This window comes from Podarcis raffonei, chromosome 3, assembly GCF_027172205.1.
Source record: "Podarcis raffonei isolate rPodRaf1 chromosome 3, rPodRaf1.pri, whole genome shotgun sequence".
NCBI lineage: Eukaryota > Metazoa > Chordata > Lepidosauria > Squamata > Lacertidae > Podarcis > Podarcis raffonei.
In genome coordinates, this window is record NC_070604.1 from 34,265,690 (window position 1) to 34,283,137 (window position 17,448).

A 17,448-nucleotide genomic window follows, 5' to 3' on the forward strand; every position below is an offset into this window, starting at 1 on the left:
AACTGTTCTTAACCTGAAGCACCACTTTAGTTAATGGGGCCTCCTGCTGCCGCCACACCGCCGGAGCACAATTTCTGTTCTCATCCTGAAGCAAAGTTCTTAACCTGAGGTAATATTTCTGGGTTAGCGGAGTCTGCAACCTGAAGCGTATGTAACCCGAGGTACCACTGTATGCTATATGGTGATTTATGGACCTAATAGGTATCCATCCATTTGCACATAACAAAATATGTATTTTTCCAAAGTAATTGTTGAACTGAAATCTGGAACAGATTAGGTTTGAGAACCAAGGTACCACTGTATATAGAAATGAGCAAACCAGTGATATTTTAGGGAGCAGGTTAGCAGTAGGGCCCATTACTTACATCGTAAGTAACACTGTTGCTGTATGTAGGTTTTGTTTTTTATCTTATATTTTGGAAATGTGTTGGGAATCTGAATACGTGCAGCTACTCACACAGAGTCAATTAGGGTTTGGCAGACAGCCAAGGCAATGTAAAGGAGTGTAAGCTGCCTGGTGATACAGAGGCATGGAAACAGCTTCATGATTGGTCAAGCTCTCTCAGGGAAATAATGAGTAATGGCCTACTAACTGGAATGTGTCAGTGCAGGAGTTGGAGGTTGAGAGTTGTGAGTCGTGTATGAGAAAGCTAGCTAAAGATCCGTGTTCTGTTCCTGTAAATAGTCCACTGCATAAAATAAACACCTAACTACAAGTTCCTGGTTCCTGCTTCGTCCATCCTGTCTGGAGCCAAGTTGCCAATTGCTTTTGTGAACTCTGCGTTTAGTTGCAAGACCTTAGCCAGACCTAGCAGAGTAGTCAGAAAGCTGCGAAACGCCAATAGGTTTTGCCAATAAAATGTACATCCAGTTTTTTCTCCCTTTAAATTTTTTGGGGGCCCCCAAGAGAGTGGGGCCCTAAGCTATAGCTTGTTTAGCTTATACGTAAATCCGGCACACAATATTTACACAGTAAGGAAAAGCAAATGCTTCTTTACTCAGGAATCAAGGTAGTTTATTAGAGTTTTCCAGATTGTAGCAGCAATAGGAGGAAAAACACTATACAAATTGAATATACCAAATCCAATGTCAGCTTAGTATAATAACAGAATGCAAAAGTTGTAGTAGATAAAATATATTGAAGGCTTAGCAACTTAAGTGTATTTTGATTTCACAGGAATTTGCAAATAAGTGTCACTTTGAATGTTTTCCTGCGTTTTGCATAACCTTGGCCGTCTGAGCTCAGAAATACCAGCAATGAAAGGCAGAAAGACTGAAACAGAATCTCTTTCGAATTTTTTTCCAGCTCTGCAGCAAACCCCTTCCATTTGCAGAACACACTGGTAGGCAGAAAAGGATTGTCCGAGCCTCCCTTCTAATAGTGTTTTTTATATCCGTCCAGCTGAATAAAAATATTGCTTCAGTGAAACAGGATACACAAAATATATTTAATAAAGAAAGCTGCATTCCAAAAAGAGTAGGAATATTGATCAATATATCTACTATTAAAGAAGGCCTTGTATATGGCATTCTCCCTTTGCTACGTATTCTACCACTAGCAAGTACACAAGTAGTACGGGTGTGCATGAGAAATTTTGGTTTGGTTTTGCTTTCGGAATGGAAAAGGTGTTTATATAATTTATTTTTTGAAGCTTTTCATATTTAGTTAATTCAAAATCCGTTCATTTGTTTGTTGGGTTTCAGTTCAGAAGGAGACACACCCTGTCTTTTGCCATCTAACTTAACTGTTTGCTAGATTCCAAGGATACTGAAGATTCCTCAAGTCTGACAACTAATCTTCCATGAATTTTCAATGAAGACCAGCCAGTCTTCTTCCAGCTTTTAGCCTGGAGTGGGGCAGCCAAATGGCTTCGAATTTACAGGCTATAGTACTACTCCACAAAGGCATCAGATCTGCCAGGATTCAAACAGATCAAAGGCGCCCATTTTTGAGACAAGGAGGGGGGGAAACATTGCCTTTAAAAAATGTCTCTGAATTTGAAATCCTGCCTGGCTCAAATGTTCAGTGGGGTATTTGGTCTGTCCCAGAGTGCTTTGTAACAACCAATCCCTCTCCCCAAGGAGTTCTGGAAGTTGTAGCTCTGTGGGGAGAATAGGGGTCTCCTAACAGCTCTCAGAACCCTCAACAAATTACAACTCCCAGGGTTCTTTGCAGGTAGCCATGACCAGTGTTGGACCTCAAATTTCAGTGTGCCATCTTTGGGACTGGTAGGACTGCTCTCACAAGATCCCGCAGGACAATCCAACTTCCCGCCAAATCTCACGAGAGCATTCCTACCTTGCCTGCATATAGCGAAATTGTGCAATTTAAATGCGTTTTAGATGTGGGCATATTGTGCAATTTAAATGCGTTTTAGATGTGGGCATATTGTTTTTTCTATGTGGATGCACATCCCCATGGAGAAGCCTGTTTAGCAGCTATCAAGTGTCATACAGCAGTCTAGTCTCTAACACAATGCCATGAGTTTTATGACAGCCATTGTTATTAGGTATTAGTACTGGTGATTCTCTGGAGCTCAGCAGAAATGCTGCCTAAGGACTTGCAGACATATTGTGATACATGTGGAGGACCCTTCTCACGGTCTCCACGTATCTCTCGTCAGGCACAGGTTTCCTCTGGCTTCCTGGCTCCAAAAAATTCTTAATTGTGGGGATGTTGCTGATCCGTTCTTTAAAAGCCTGCAAACAAGTGGAAAGGAAGAGAAAAAAAACAAGAGCAAGCAGACTCAGAATCAAAGAACCTGAACTGTAGCACTAAAAACGCCCATCACCTTCAAACCATTTGGTAGAGTCTATTAAAACTGATGGCCCAACATGCCAATCAATCTCTAGAGCAGGCATCCCCAACCTGAGGCCCTCCAGATGTTTTGGCCTACAACTCCCATGATCCCTAGCTAACAGGACCAGTGGTCAGGGATGGTGGGAATTGTAGTCCAAAACATCTGGAGGGAGGGCTGGAGGTTGGAGATGCCTGCTCTAGAGCATAGGCTAAAAACCTTTAGAGCTGCAGGTGTCACCGAACTACAACTCCCATCATCCTTGTGCTGGCTGAGGCTGATGCGAGGTGGAATCATCTGCAAGGCCACATGTCCCCCAACCCATGATCTAGAGCAGGGTTTCCCAAACTTGGGTCTCTGGCTGTTTTGGGACTACAGTTCCCATCATCCCTGACCACTGGTCCTGCCAGCTAGGGATGATAGGAGTTGTAGTCCAAAAACAGCTGGAAACCCAAGTTTGGGAACTACTGAGCTAGAGTGCCACAGCTCTCTTTGCTACAGCTGTGTCAACAGCCATTTTTTAAAAAAATGAATTTTTAACATGCACATGCTTCCCATGTTCACTCTGGTTTGAATTAAGGAGAGTGGCTTCATGGACATCTAAGCATTTTTGCCAATTCATAATTCTTTAATGGGAGGCAACATTAAGCCACTCATCACACAGAACTAGTGTGCATCAGCAGCAGCAGCACATTACCCTAAGGTCTAACAGTTTTCTAGAAGGGGTTTCGACAGAAGCCCATCTGCTTTCAGGTCTGGAACAGATGGGAAAGGAATTCTTTTTAAAAAGGAAGAAACAACATAACTCATATTCAGTGTTTGAAATTAGCCAGGAGCCAGGCACATTTTGCACCTGGTTTTCAACCACTTGCAACCAAGTGCCAGGATGGTGCCTGACATCTCCAGCTGGGGAATCACTGGATTTCGATTGTTTTCACACACTAATATCCCTTCCTGTATAATTCTATCAGTTATATTTTATCTGCACAATCAGAATGAATCTCAGGAACCAAAACACTTTCTGAGCAGGAGCAGTGAACTTACCCTACCCCACTGCCCTGCTCACATGGAGATCCCTACATTATGAATGGCTGTGTCACCATTAAGAAAAAGAGGTCGGAATAGGCTGATATATATGTGGGCTGTCCCTGAATCAAGTGACTTTTCTTCTTTTAAGTTCTCAAAGCTCTTCACCGAGGTGAGGCTTGTCATCTGAGCTAGCCAGATGCTTAATTGAGAACCAATCACAGCCAGTCCATCGTTTGAAAAATAAGACTTTAGAGCCCCAAAATGGCAACCAGACATTCCATTTTGGCAACTGCAACCTTGGTTTAAGGAGCCATTTGGTGCCGAGCTTATAGATCTGAATTTCTAACACCGCTCATATTGTGTTTGTTTGCCGTACCTGCAAGTGAGGAAAGTCGGCCAGAACACTGGAGGATTTTTCCTCCACCATCAGAATAGCTTCAAGCAGCTGGACGTCTGCCCAGCTGAACTGGTTGCCAACAAGGAAATCTTCTCCATGGCCCTTCAGCACCTGCAAGACACCAATGTTAGCCCAACGCCTAAGAACAGCTTCCCAAGCACACATAAGCATCTTTCTCAACACTATAGGTGTCCTTTTAAAAAAACAACACCACACATTTGTTCTTCCCGTGTTACATTTTACACATTGAATTTGTGAAGCAGCCCAGATCACAAGCCTGTTTCATAACAGCAGGTTACTGAAACGCACCTTTTCATAAACAGGGAAATATCTTTGTGTTGCTTTTTTGATGATTGTAGCCAGTTGCTTCTCCTTGTCCTCAGGTGTTAAGAAAGGGTACATCATAATCAAGACCATTAGGTCCGTTGTTCCTTCTGCATACATATCAATTCTAAAGAGACATATATTCACACATCTGTTAAGGCGCCCATCTTGTTTACGACATGCACACACAAAACAGAATTTCAGCTTTTTCCTGCTGTGCAGAAAAGAGGCCGCCAACTAAGAGGCCCTCCAGATGTGCTGGGCTCCAACTCTCAACTAAGACAGCCAAAGGCCAGGGATGATGGGAGTTGTTCCCCCAAAATATCTGGAAGGCACTACTTTGTAAACGGTCAGAATGAGAGGACAACTGGGTCTGCAGGCGACTGAGGCAGAAAGTGCTCACTCCTAGTCCACATGGAAAAGCTATGATTTTTTCCCATCCTATCATTTGCTTTTCATGAAGACTAGCTAAAGAATCATCTGTCACCAACTTGTCTGATGCTTAGAAAGCACAGGTAAAAGTTTGCCCCTCTACTTTCCCTAGAAAAATCTGCTTTTCACTCGCTCTTTTCCATGGAGAATCTGACTGATGTTTGCTCCGATTCAGCAGTGAAGAGTGGGTTTCCCTGGGGGAAAGTGGCAGGATAAGTGGAATTGTGGAGGACAAGCCCTTTGAATCAGGCCACATTTCTACCATACATTTAAAACCATGCAATGCCACTTCAAACAGTCATGGCTTCCCCCCAAAGAATTCTGGGAGGTGTGGTTTGTTAAGGGTTAAGAGTTGTTAAGGGATATTATTATTATTATTATTATTATTAATAATAATAATACCCTGCCCATCCGGCTGGGTTTCCCCAACCACTCTGGGTAGCTCCCAACAGATTAAAAACAGAACAAAACATCAAACATCAAAAACTTCCCTAAACAGGGCTGCCATCAGATGTCTTCTAAAAGTCAGATAGTTGTTTATTTCCTTGACATCTGATGGGAGGGTGTTCCACAGGGAGGGCACCACCACCAAGAAGGCCCTCTGCTGATTGTCCTCACAAAGCTACAATTCTCAGAGTTGGTTTATCTGTCAATCCCTCTTCACAGGCAACTCTGAACAGGGGCTGATGGGATTTGTAGTCCACCCTATCTGAATGGCCCCAGGATGGAGTGGGTCTCAGGAGCCAGAAACAAGACCTGAAGTATAACTTAAAGCTAGCTAAATGTTTCTGGTACTGTACAGTGCTCTCTCCTTCAGGTCCTTCCCGTAGAGGTTGTGCTTTGCAGCGATGTAGCTGAGGATAGCTCGCGTCTGAACCATCTTCATCCCATCCATTTCCACCAAGGGCACTTGCTGAAAGAGGAGGAATCCATCTTTTGAGAAGATAAAAAAAACAGCGAAAGGTCAAAATGTTTCCTCTAGAAATGAAAGTCAGTACAATCCCACAGCATTGTATTGGTGCTCAGAAGGACTGCAGAGACCAAATGAAGAAATGGTTGGCTACAGGAAAGTGAAGACTATTATTCTACACGGGCTGGCCAAACAACACACAAGAAAACTATCTTGCAAGCTTGCAGTCAGCTAGGAACTTTGTTTTCAAGTCATGGAAACAGTGACCATTTAAACAGGTTTCAAGGGACCTATCATATTTTTCTGTGTCTAACACGCCCCTGTGTATAACACAACACCTATTTTGGGGGATTCCAAATTAAGAAAATGGGGGCAGTGTCCTCTGTGGCTAGGTGTGCCTTCATGCATTCATAACTTCCAATATTGAACTTTCCTGAATAGCAAAGGAGGTGGTGCTGGGGGATGAGGAGATCAATTAAAATCAACATCTCTCCCTTCGGCCACTAGACTGTGTTGCTTACTTGAAATGCAAGAGTACAATTCTTCTCTGACGCTCAAAAGTCTTTGCCTTCCCTTTGCTCCTACCCAAGAAGATACTGTATTTTTCCATGTATAATACACCCCCATGCATAAGATGCCCCCTATTTTAAGAAAATAGGGGAGAGATTGCCCCGTGTATAAGACGACCCACATTTTTTCACATAATTTTAAAGTAAAAAAACCTAGTCTTATACAGTGGTACCTCAGGTTAAGTACTTAATTCGTTCCGGAGGTCCGTACTTAACCTGAAACTGTTCTTAACCTGAAGCACCACTTAAGCTAATGGGGCCTCCTGCTGCTGCTGCACTGCTGGAGCACGATTTCTGTTCTCATCCTGAAGCAAAGTTCTTAACCTGAAGCACTATTTCTGGGTTAGCGGAGTCTGTAACCTGAAGTGTATGTAACCTGAAGCGTATGTAACCTGAGGTACCACTGTACATGTAAAAGTATGGTACTTTGTTTGTCTTGCCTGACCAAATATTTTCAAAATCACCGAATTACCTTGAAGCAGCTTCTCGTATTGCTCTCTGGTCTCCAGAAATTCCTCTTCAAACTACCAGATGAGAAAAAGAAAAAGTGTAATGAATTGCTGCAGTGCTTGAGAAGCACACTCATCATTGAACGTCATCCAAGGACAGGTACCCTCCTTGAGTTTGTTGCTTCTGAAAAGTCACAACTTAGCAATGAGCCTTTCATAACTTAACCAAACCGTTTCTTATCAAGATGTGAGCATTTCCAGCACTGAATCAGGTTTCCAAAACCAGTGAAATGCAAGAAAGGAACAGCTGCTTTCTTCACTTCCGATAAGATTTTCCTTTCCTCCTACATCACTGTGATACCGAGTGGATTTCAACTGAATCACACAATGCAATAGCACAAGGACTAAAAAAACCCAAACACATGCAAAAACCACAAGCAGATACACAGAAAAAACACATGTCCAGTTGCCCAAGTTTAAGTGCCTTGAAATCATATTTTTAATTCCTCTCCCCTTGTACTGCAGTTAGGTATTTCTGATAAACTGTTTTGGATTACTCATTTGTGCTGGGTAAAAGTTGAGTAAAATAGGAGCACTCTAAGACAAAGAGCAACCTTTCTTCATATTACGTTGGCACATCTAAGAAAGTACTACTTACTTGATTTTTAAATATATATATCCTGTCTTTCTGGCCTAACAGGGTCATCAAAGCAGCTTGTAATAAAACATAAAAACCAGAATTAAAGTTTTTCATAAAACATCAAATCCTCCCTATCTCTTTTGGGTGGTTCATAAGCTTTCAATAGAATTCAGAGGAATCTGAGGCAGACACCAGCTAAGTGCTTCTGCTAATGCAAAGATTTCTACTTGCACAGTGAAACTTCCCCTTCCTCTCCTTTCACACCACACTCCCCCCCCATCTGCTCCAGAGGGTTAGAGGAACCCCCATAACAGATTTAGGGGGCAACTGGGGAGAGGCGACAGAGAGGAAGCCCCATTCTGCAGTGAGAAGTCCTGGGACTAAAGGAAGCATTTTGTTGGATACCACTCCAGATTTTTTAAGTCATGTTTCTAGTTCTCATGACTTGCCAACAATTTGTACATAACAGTAGAACATTTTTCTATATTGGATCTCAGCGGTACTGACATACGGATTCTAAATTCCTCTCCCCTGGGAGCAGCCGCCAAGACCACACAACACTGGTCTTGAAATACCTACATTGGATCCCAGTACGTTTCCGGGCACAATTCAAAGTGTTGGCACTGACCTTTAAAGCCCTAAACCGCCTTGGCCCAGTAGACTTGAAGGAGCGTCTCCACCCTCATTGTTCAGCCCGGACACTGAGGTCCGGCTCCGAGGGCATTCTGGCAATTCTTTCCCTGCGAGAAGGGAGGTTACAGGGAACCAGGCAGAGGGCCTTCTTGGTAGTGGCGCCTGCCCTGTGGAACGCCCTCCCATCAGATGTCAAGGAAATAAACAACTATCTGACTTATAGAAGACATCTGAAGGCAGTCCTGTTTAGGGAAGTTTTTTTATGTTTGATGTTTTATTGTGTTTTTAATATTCTGTTGGGAGCTGCCCAGAGTGGCTGGGGAAACCCAGCCAGATGGGCAGGGTATAAATAATAAATTATTATTATTATAAATGACTGTGTGGCTTCAGAATGTGCAGTTGCAAAATAAGCAAATAATGAAAATAATTTAAGTGTAGCAGGTTGTACATGCATTCATTCTCAACAATTCTGTATGCTGTGCTGGTGAAAGGAAGGGGCAAAATATTTTCCCATGGTATGAATGGGATATCCAAAAAGAAATGGAAGGGGGGACCTTCCCATGGCCAAAGGGTTGCTTATCCAACCCCAGGACAATTTTTCTGGCTTGATGGCTTTATCATATATTCCATCAAGATATGGCAAAAAAACCAAAAACAGTTACTTCAAAGTTTCAACACATCAAGAAACAAAATCTGTCCATGCTGTAAGAAATAGGAATACCCCACGGATTCTCATCTCTTTTTGGCTACAATATGTAATGTGCCCCATTAACTGCATCCCACATTGTACAAGGCATATCTCATAACCATGATAACATCTCTGTACAGAAGCTGGCAGACAAGGAAACACAGACCTCCACCCCAGCTGCTGCTAACAGCCATCGTATTGACTCCATCTTGCCTCTTCCATCAAAGTAGTACAGTTTGGGCTTTCCAGACATGATTTCAGCTTCTTGATTGCCTGATGAAAACAAGAAAAGAAACAGAAAGGCATCATTCTTGGTGCACAGCCAACTTGCTTGAGCAAACAAATTTCACCAAATAAAGATCTGAAACTAATCATCGTTCGTTAAGCAATACAGAGAGGTCATTAGGTCTCTTGGCACACCGAGATATAGTACAAAAGGCCATCGTTCAGCAAATGCAGTTTGCTATGGTTTGCTTATTGATACATTGCTAACACACAGAGTACTTTCCACTCGTTTCCTAGGCATTTTAATAAAAACTGCCTGTTGTTGTTGTTGTTTCCCTTTGTGCAAAAGGAAAAGTGGATGCAGAGGCAGATTAACCCTAAGGGTGGATGGACCACCAAATTCAGAGCTTTTCTGGACTTGCACTGGCAAGGCAGAAGGTGGGCAGGGCACCCCACCACCCTCCTTAAGAAAAATCCTTTCCAATGGTCCCAATTGGAACAAATATTACGTATGTCAGTCCAATGGCCAGGTTACCTCCCCGCACTAGTAGGGGACAAACGTTAAAATACACTTGTGTGAAAAGTTCTTGTATTCTTCTATCTCTTTTCATTTCTCTTATTTTGTCCCTTTTTATTATTCTTTGTGTAGGTTAGCTTGTCTTCTATTCTATTGTGAAAAACTTTAACGAAACTTTACTTAAAAAGAAATAAAGGAAAGGAAAGGAAACAGCTATCAAGCCTGAACAGGTTACTAGAAGAACTCAAAAAGAAAGCTATTCTATTCTGCAACCCACAAGGCAGGAAGAGTGCACAATTAGCAATCCATTCAAGTCAAACTAGTTACATTTTTGGAAGTAGGAAAAGCACCCAGTCTGTTACTTTCTCTAGTCTTCAGCAGAAAGGATCCTGGGGAAATGATGTGTTGGCACGGAAACAATAGGCCACAGTTCTCAGTGTTGCTGCGTCCCTTAATAAGGAGGGGGGAAGCAACGGCTGAAAAACTGTGGAAGACAGCGGCATCATTGGAGAGAACAGCTACTTATTAGGCTAAGAGACATAAATAAAAAGACAGAAAGAAAACAAAACCACCCAGATTTCAGCTGCTCATTGATGATCCAAGAATGTGGGTGAAGGCTAGCCAACTGCCGCCTCCAAATTCAATCTACAGTGGTACCTCAGTTTAAGAACAGTCCTGTTTATGAACGATTCAGTTTACGAATTCTGCAAAAGCGGAAGTAGTGTCCCGGTTTGCGAACTTTACCTCAGTCTAAGAATGGAAGCCGAATGGTGGAAGGGCACCGGCGGTGGGAGGCCTCATTAGGGAAAGCACGCCTCGGTTTAAAAACGGTTTCGGTTTAAGAACGGACTTCCAGAACGGATTAAGTTCGTAAACCGAGGTATCACTGTATTCTATTTTGTAGGCTCATACTGAGCACTGGAGAAATTATTTCAGATCCCACTTCTAATATGAAGATGGTGAATTGAGAAAACCTGGAATAAGAGCAAGTCCTTCACATTACGACACCATTAGAACAGGAAAATGAAACAACGGCGATTTGTAGTGGGGTAGCTGGACCAATTATCCATTGAAGCCCTTATGATGCAGAGTATTACTACTACTATTACTACTTCTAGTACTACTACTGCTACTGCATTTGAGTTAAAGGGTACACCTGACAGCTGCAATCACACAGACACAACACAGATGATTGTAGATAAGAAAATAATAAAGTTGTTTATTGTAGAAAATGAATGCCTTGGATAGAAAATGTTTCTAGTCTAACTAGCCTAGAGGAGGAGAAGGCAGCCATGTTTGCTCCTTTCTTCTCTCAGAGGATAATTCAAAAGGAATACCTTATTCTGAGGTCCAATAGAGAGGTGTGAGAAGGAAAAGATGAATCAGTCCAAACAACAAAGAGAAAGGACATATAATAATACCCTAAGGATGTTGTCAGGCTGCAGTTCAGTTGGCACTGCAAACTACAGTATGATGACAAATGAGGAGGAGGGAACTGGAGACAGAGGCAGGCAGGTGGGCAGCAAAGGGCAGAGTGAACCAAAGATGGACAATATGTATCAACCTGTTCCTTATGCACAAAAAGCACACCTTGTACCAGAAAATCAAAGCATGATCTGTACAGGATCCTCTTACTTACACAACTGGTCTGCTTCAGAATACGATGGGAGTTCTTCATGCAAAAGTTATACATGAATGAAGTAGGTGGAATTAATTCTTGCAGATTCAAGTCAGACAAAAGGAAGTCTTGTCTGCACAGCTTTATAGGGGATTAGAGCTAGTCTAGTGAGGGTTGGACTAGGATCAGAGAGACCTAGAGTTAAATCTCCCACTACCTTGGTTACGTCACTCCCTCTCCACCTTCAAGGATTGTTGTGGGGATATACTGTATTTTTCGCTCTATAACACGCACCTGACCATAACACGCACGTAGTTTATAGAGGAGGAAAACAAGAAAAAAAATATTCTAAACGAAATAGTGGATATATGATTTTTGTGGTTCATGCTGTGGCCACAGACATGTGATCTGACAGTGAGTTTGGAGTAGCCCATTGCAAAAATCCTGAGGATCCATGTGGATCCATGCTTTGTAACCACGGAGGAGGGAAGGAAGGGGAACCATGGATCCTCTGCTCACGACTGCAGCAGATCCCCCCCCCCGCCACCCGCAGGCATTCGCTCCATAACACGCACAGACATTTCCCCTTACTTTCTAGGAGGAGAAAAGTGAGTGTTATGGTGCAAAAAATACAGTAATGTGGCGGGACGACCACATACACTGCCTTGTAACAAACAAATAATAGGAATAGGTCTGTTAACAGTTATTAGCCCTGAAAGGTAAAGAACTGCCATGTTGCATTCCAGTATTTCTCCAAACATCAGTTGCCAAGGGGCAAGAACAGAACGTGATTATTGCCTTGTGGGATTCCTGGAGGCTTCTGATTGGCCACTGTCAGAAAGAGGATGCTGGGCTAGAATGGCATTGAGTAGGATCCACCAAGGCTGCTCCTATGGGGTTTCAGGATCATACCACCTGGAATGCTGGTTGTGACTTAGGGCCATACTAGATGATACATTAACTAGGTGTGTGCTCTTAAGTGCAGTTTATTACTTACAAAAATTGCCAGTGCAGACCCACCAAATCTGGATCAGGACCATGGTAGAGAGTTAGTGGGTTTTAACAACTAAGGTCCCTGTCCCAATGCCACACATCAGAAATGTGAATAGGGAAGGAAAAAACCTCACATTTGCTTTGATTGAAGGTTTGTCTCCTATGCCACCTGGTGACAAGGGGCATCTGATCAGGCAAAGGATTAATTTTTTCCCCTCCCACCAAGCTACATATAAGGATTCTCCCACACTGACCACTGTTGTGTAGAAAAACCTTGCACTTGTGCACAGACATGGAGCTGAAGTCTTGCCACTTTCATCTGACTTTTAGGAATAAATGTTCAGCGACACAGATGAATTGGGGGGGGGGATGAGTGTTAATTGGAGAGAGAAACTTTCACAGAAAGGTTGGAGGAATGGGCGACAAGGAGGGAGAAATGAAACACTAAAATGAAAATGATTGCTAAACAAAGTATCCAGTGATGAAACAAAACAAATCAAACAAATCCACTGTACTAAAGTTCATATTATACCAGTTTTGGAGAAAGCACCAGTGAAAAAAATATTACCCTTTCCTAGATATCTTAGACATCATACCTTAGACACCTTGCCAACAAATATGGGACATAAAATCAGTACCACTGATTGTACTCTTATTTCCCCATTCTCAGTTCAAATTCTGGTTTTTTTATAGAAGGGTCAGACTGAACAAACTGAACTCACCCACCTGGTAGATGCATAAAAGCAAAGGAACAGATTGTTCTTCGAATATAAAAATCTCAAGTGGGTTTTCACACACACAAAAACATGGTTTCGAAAGCCAACAATAGAAACAAGCAAGTGTTTGAAGGTTAACTAAGCCCCCACATTTGGCAATATTTACTGCTCCCTGAATATCATTAATTTGGCATCATGGTTGTCAGAAAAGACAAGGAGAAACAAAATGATAAGCAGTGGTATTTTTTTAATTGAACCGAATTCTTTTGCTGTTAAGTCATTCTAGCAGATGCTGGGAAGTGCAATTTGGGAGGCAGAGTTCTCCCTTTTTGTTCTCCTGGACTTCTCAGCGGCTTTCAATACTACTGACCATGGTATTATTATGGGCTGTCCCTGAGATGGGACTTGGAGGGCTGGTGTTATGGGGGTGCCAGTCCTTTGTTCAGAAGAGGGGGCAGTTCTAAAAAGTAGTGCTGGGGGACTATTTTTTTTAAAAAAAAAATTTGTAGTAGATACAAAGGACATCCAAAACAATACACAATAAAGTCAAGTCAACTTGCACTCCAAGTGAAACGTTAAGAGATAAGTGTCAGAATGCTAGAACCACCAGCAAACAGAAGGCAGGGCACCAATAGAATGTTACAGATGGGGATCTAGCATCAGAAAGAAGGGGCGATAAAGAAAAGACACAGATATGCTGCTAGCACTCCAATTCATTGAATCTACTTGATCCATTCAAATGCTGGAGGAAGAGTTAGATGGTGTACAGCATTTTTTACATACATAATAAAATCAAAGATAATTTGTCTCCTTTGCTTTGTCCTCAAACAACTCTAGTTTTTCTAAAAGGGCTCTCTCCTGTTCCAGGGTACTTTTGATCTACCCCTTGGAGTTCCTCAAAGCTCAATTTTGTCTCCTATGCTTTTCAGCATCCATGGGATATCATCCAGAGCAGATGGGTTATCTGTAGGAAACACAGCTCCTTTCCACCATGTAGAAAACCCTGGATGCAGTTGAAGTCCTGACAGAAGATGGGTGGAAGTGAGCTCACATGCCGAAACTTACTGATTCAAGTATGGAGGGTTGGGAAAATCTGTTGTACTAGAGGGAATTGTGTCGTCCCTACAGGAATAATCAAATCATCAAATTGTAGAATTGGAAAGGACCACGAGGGTCATCTAGTTCAACCCCTTGCAAATGCAGGAATCTTGTGCCCAGATCTTGCCCTGGGCAGTTTGTTTGTTTTTTTGAGGGGCACATTCCTTATGGCACCCTGAGAGCCCAGCTTTGCACCCTGCTCTGTTGCGCCCTTCTCACACGCCCTCTAGCTGGAGGGCAGCTTGAGAATGATGCAACAGGCATGCGCCCTGCCATCCCCGCTCCATGCTTGGTTTGCAGGGCGCCAAAGCAGGCTGCACATTTATTTATTTATTTATTTTACAAATCTAACACAAATACAGTGGTACCTTGGGTTAAATACTTAATTCGTTCCGTTCTTAACCTGAAACTGTTCTTAACCTGAAGCACCACTTTAGCTAATGGGGCCTGCCGCCGCACCGCTGGAGCACAATTTCTGTTCTCATCCTGAAGCAAAGTTCTTAACCCGAGGTACTATTTCTGGGTTAGTGGAGTCTGTAACCTGAAGCGTCTGTAACCCGAGGTACCACTGTATGGGTTTTTAGTTTAATAAACCTTTCATTGTAGTCCAGCGACACCTGGAGGGCGGCACGTTGGCTACCCCCGTCGCAGGCGCCCCATACAGGTGAGAAGCCCTCTGGACCTTCTACAGAGCCTCTCCCACTCATGGGTAGCTGAAAGCAGGAGGGAAATAAAAGTGCGTTCACTGGCCCTCTGACTTTGGGGCTGCGGCAGGCAGCCCCCCCCCCGCTGTTTAAGCGCTGGATCGCGAAGTCTCCGTAACCAACCCATGTTAGCAACCCACTTCCAGCGGAGCGCTTTGATCTGGGCACATCAAAGGCTTCGAACTTCGAACGCTCAGTTCCCACCCGGACCCGCCCAGCCCCGGAATGGCTCTCCACGTTCCAAATCCGCAACGTAGCAAAGCAAATGCGCAAAGCCAAGCAGCGCTGGGGCAAAGTGCAGCTTAGCTCCCCTCCCTCCGTTCACGGTGCCTTTCAAAGGCAACCCGATGGATGGGTGCAACAGGCCTGGTGGAGCTACTGCTGCTAACCAGTCTCCATCACGATCATCATCATCGCCGGGCAACTTTTTTGTGCCTCTGGTCCCGTCCCAACCCCCCTTTGCAGCTCTTCACACGATGCACGCCTGCACACGTGCATGGCTGCTGCAACTGCGAACAAGGAACCCTACCTTCCGTAGTAGCTGCAATTGCTGAAGGCGCCCGCAGTCCAGGAGCAGGCAACGCCTCCCTCGCCGTTTTGTGCACAGCAGGCAAGGGGGCGTGGGCAAGACGAGAGGGCCCAGCCAGTAGCAAGATATTTAATTTGCATGTCGCTCAGTGCAACCTGGGAAGGAGGTCGAGGGCCAAAATAATCGGAATAATAACTAAAACCAACCCGATTTTACAGAACAGCTCTTAAATGTTTTCTTTCTGTTCAGCGTTCGAGTAAGAATTTCACTTTTGCACAACGAGACACGCTGATCAGAGTCACTATGACTTGAGAGCAACAGTCTCCCGCGAGGTATATATAGACATTAGGTCTCCTTTATTTTTGGATGTGAGGGCGATCTGGCTGCGACATCTGTCACCCCATTGATCGCCAGGGTTGATTCGGCTGATCTGGCTGGCTAGGCGGGTGTCCCCTTCCTCCCTCACCGCTCCATGTGCGTCCCTCCCGAAGCTGCGCGCTCGGTGGAAGAGGACGACCATCCCAGATAGAAGGAGTGTACCGTTCTTCGGTCAAGGGTATACGATAGCTGCGCTCCCCTGCTAGAACCTCCAAACAAGCTCAAGGTCCATTTGTAGGAGAACGTAGGGTAGTCAAGCTTCCAAGACTCCAGACACATCCAAGTAAGGCGCTGCATGTGGCAGTTTGCCATTCTTTTCACATCGCAATGCCTTTTAAAAATGTAGGCAGCATCTGTTCTTGTACGTTCAAAACAGGGTGTGTGTGGGAGGAGAAACACAAGCATTTTATTGTTGCAAATTCTAAACACAACACAGCATAAATGTGCATAGATCTACCTGTAGTTTTCCAAATAAATGTGTTAATAGAGTTATCTATAACGAGGGTTGTCTAGTGCAACCCCAGCCACACACACACCCTGGAAATGCAACTAAAGCACCCATGACAGACGGCCAATCTCTGCTTTAAAAAAACTGAATGAGGAATGAGTCCACAGAAGTCTTAGGGATGGGACCATAGCTGTCAACCTTCCCTTTTTTTGCGGGAAATTCTCTTATTCCAGCACCGTTTCCCTCTGCTATCCCGGATTGTTAGATATGGGTGGGACTGGGGACTTTATTCTTCTCAGCCAAAGTTGCTGGGATGAGTTTTTTCACAGATCTGCTCCCAACAGCCTACTTACTGAGGATTCATCCCAATTACTTGGGGAGAGCTTATACTGAAGGGTCATCTCTACCCCCATCGTTCTGCCCAGACACTGAAGTCCTCCTTTGAGGGCCTTCTGGTGGTTCCCTCACTGCGAGAAGCGAAGTTACAGGGAAGCAGGCAGAAGGCCTTCTTGGTAGTGGTACCTGCCCTGTGGAACGCCCTCCCATCAAATGTTAAGGAAATAAACAACTATTTGACTTATAGTAGACATCTGAAGGCAGCCCTGTTTAGGGAAGGTTTTTTTTGTTTGATGGTTTAGCGTATTTTTAATATTCTGTTGGGAGCCGCCCAGAGTGGCTGGGGAAACCCAGCCAAATAGGTGGAGTACAAATATTATTATTATTATTATTATTATTATTATTATTATACAATGTCAGCTGCGTGCTGAATGTAGAACATGACTGTGCTACAAGCTGGTGAGAGGTGAACTGGCCCTTGAGTGCTATCCTGATTAATTCTTATTTATTTATTTAATAGTCTGAATGGTGCCATTAAGAGTTGAACATTAGCTAAATACTTGTGTCTTTTACTAGTTTCAGAATGTGTAAAGGTAGAAGAGGAAAGGCATTGAACACTAGACGGCATAACCAGTGGTATTTTTCTAGAAAAAGAAGTGCCAGAACTCACCATGAACACCTCCCTCATTCCCTTAGAATGACCATGGCACCCATTCAGCTGAAAAAAAGCACTGGGCACAACCAAATTTCAGTGAATGCAGGGATTATTCAACACTACTCAAAAACATGATTTTTTGAAACACTTTATTTCGGGAAGGAGCCTCTCATGACACAAAAGGAAACAAGCATTTGTTTAAAACCCCCCACAAAAGACCCCCAAGTAGAAAACATGTTAGGTTTTCAATACCCATTTATACCCGTTGACTCACATTTAACTTTGTACTTATTCTCCATACATATTTTTCCTTGGCTACAGGACACACAATGTTTCTTGTTTTTACTAAAGCTTTCCTTGTT

At 43.5% G+C, this 17,448-nt stretch overlaps 1 protein-coding gene across 1 annotated transcript; it reads right to left on the minus strand.

Moving 5' to 3' along the window:
* Window positions 1–990: 990 nt before the first annotated feature.
* Window positions 991–15,350, minus strand: LOC128410195 (glutathione S-transferase 3-like). The gene is made up of 7 exons (XM_053381044.1): window positions 15,270–15,350; window positions 9,036–9,142; window positions 6,932–6,983; window positions 5,781–5,913; window positions 4,534–4,675; window positions 4,204–4,335; window positions 991–2,700 (listed from the first exon to the last, which is right to left on the minus strand). The coding sequence occupies exons 2-7, from the start codon at window positions 9,120–9,122 to the stop codon at window positions 2,554–2,556; spliced, it is 693 nt and encodes a 230-aa protein (XP_053237019.1). The 5' UTR covers window positions 9,123–9,142; window positions 15,270–15,350; the 3' UTR covers window positions 991–2,553.
* Window positions 15,351–17,448: the final 2,098 nt, after the last annotated feature.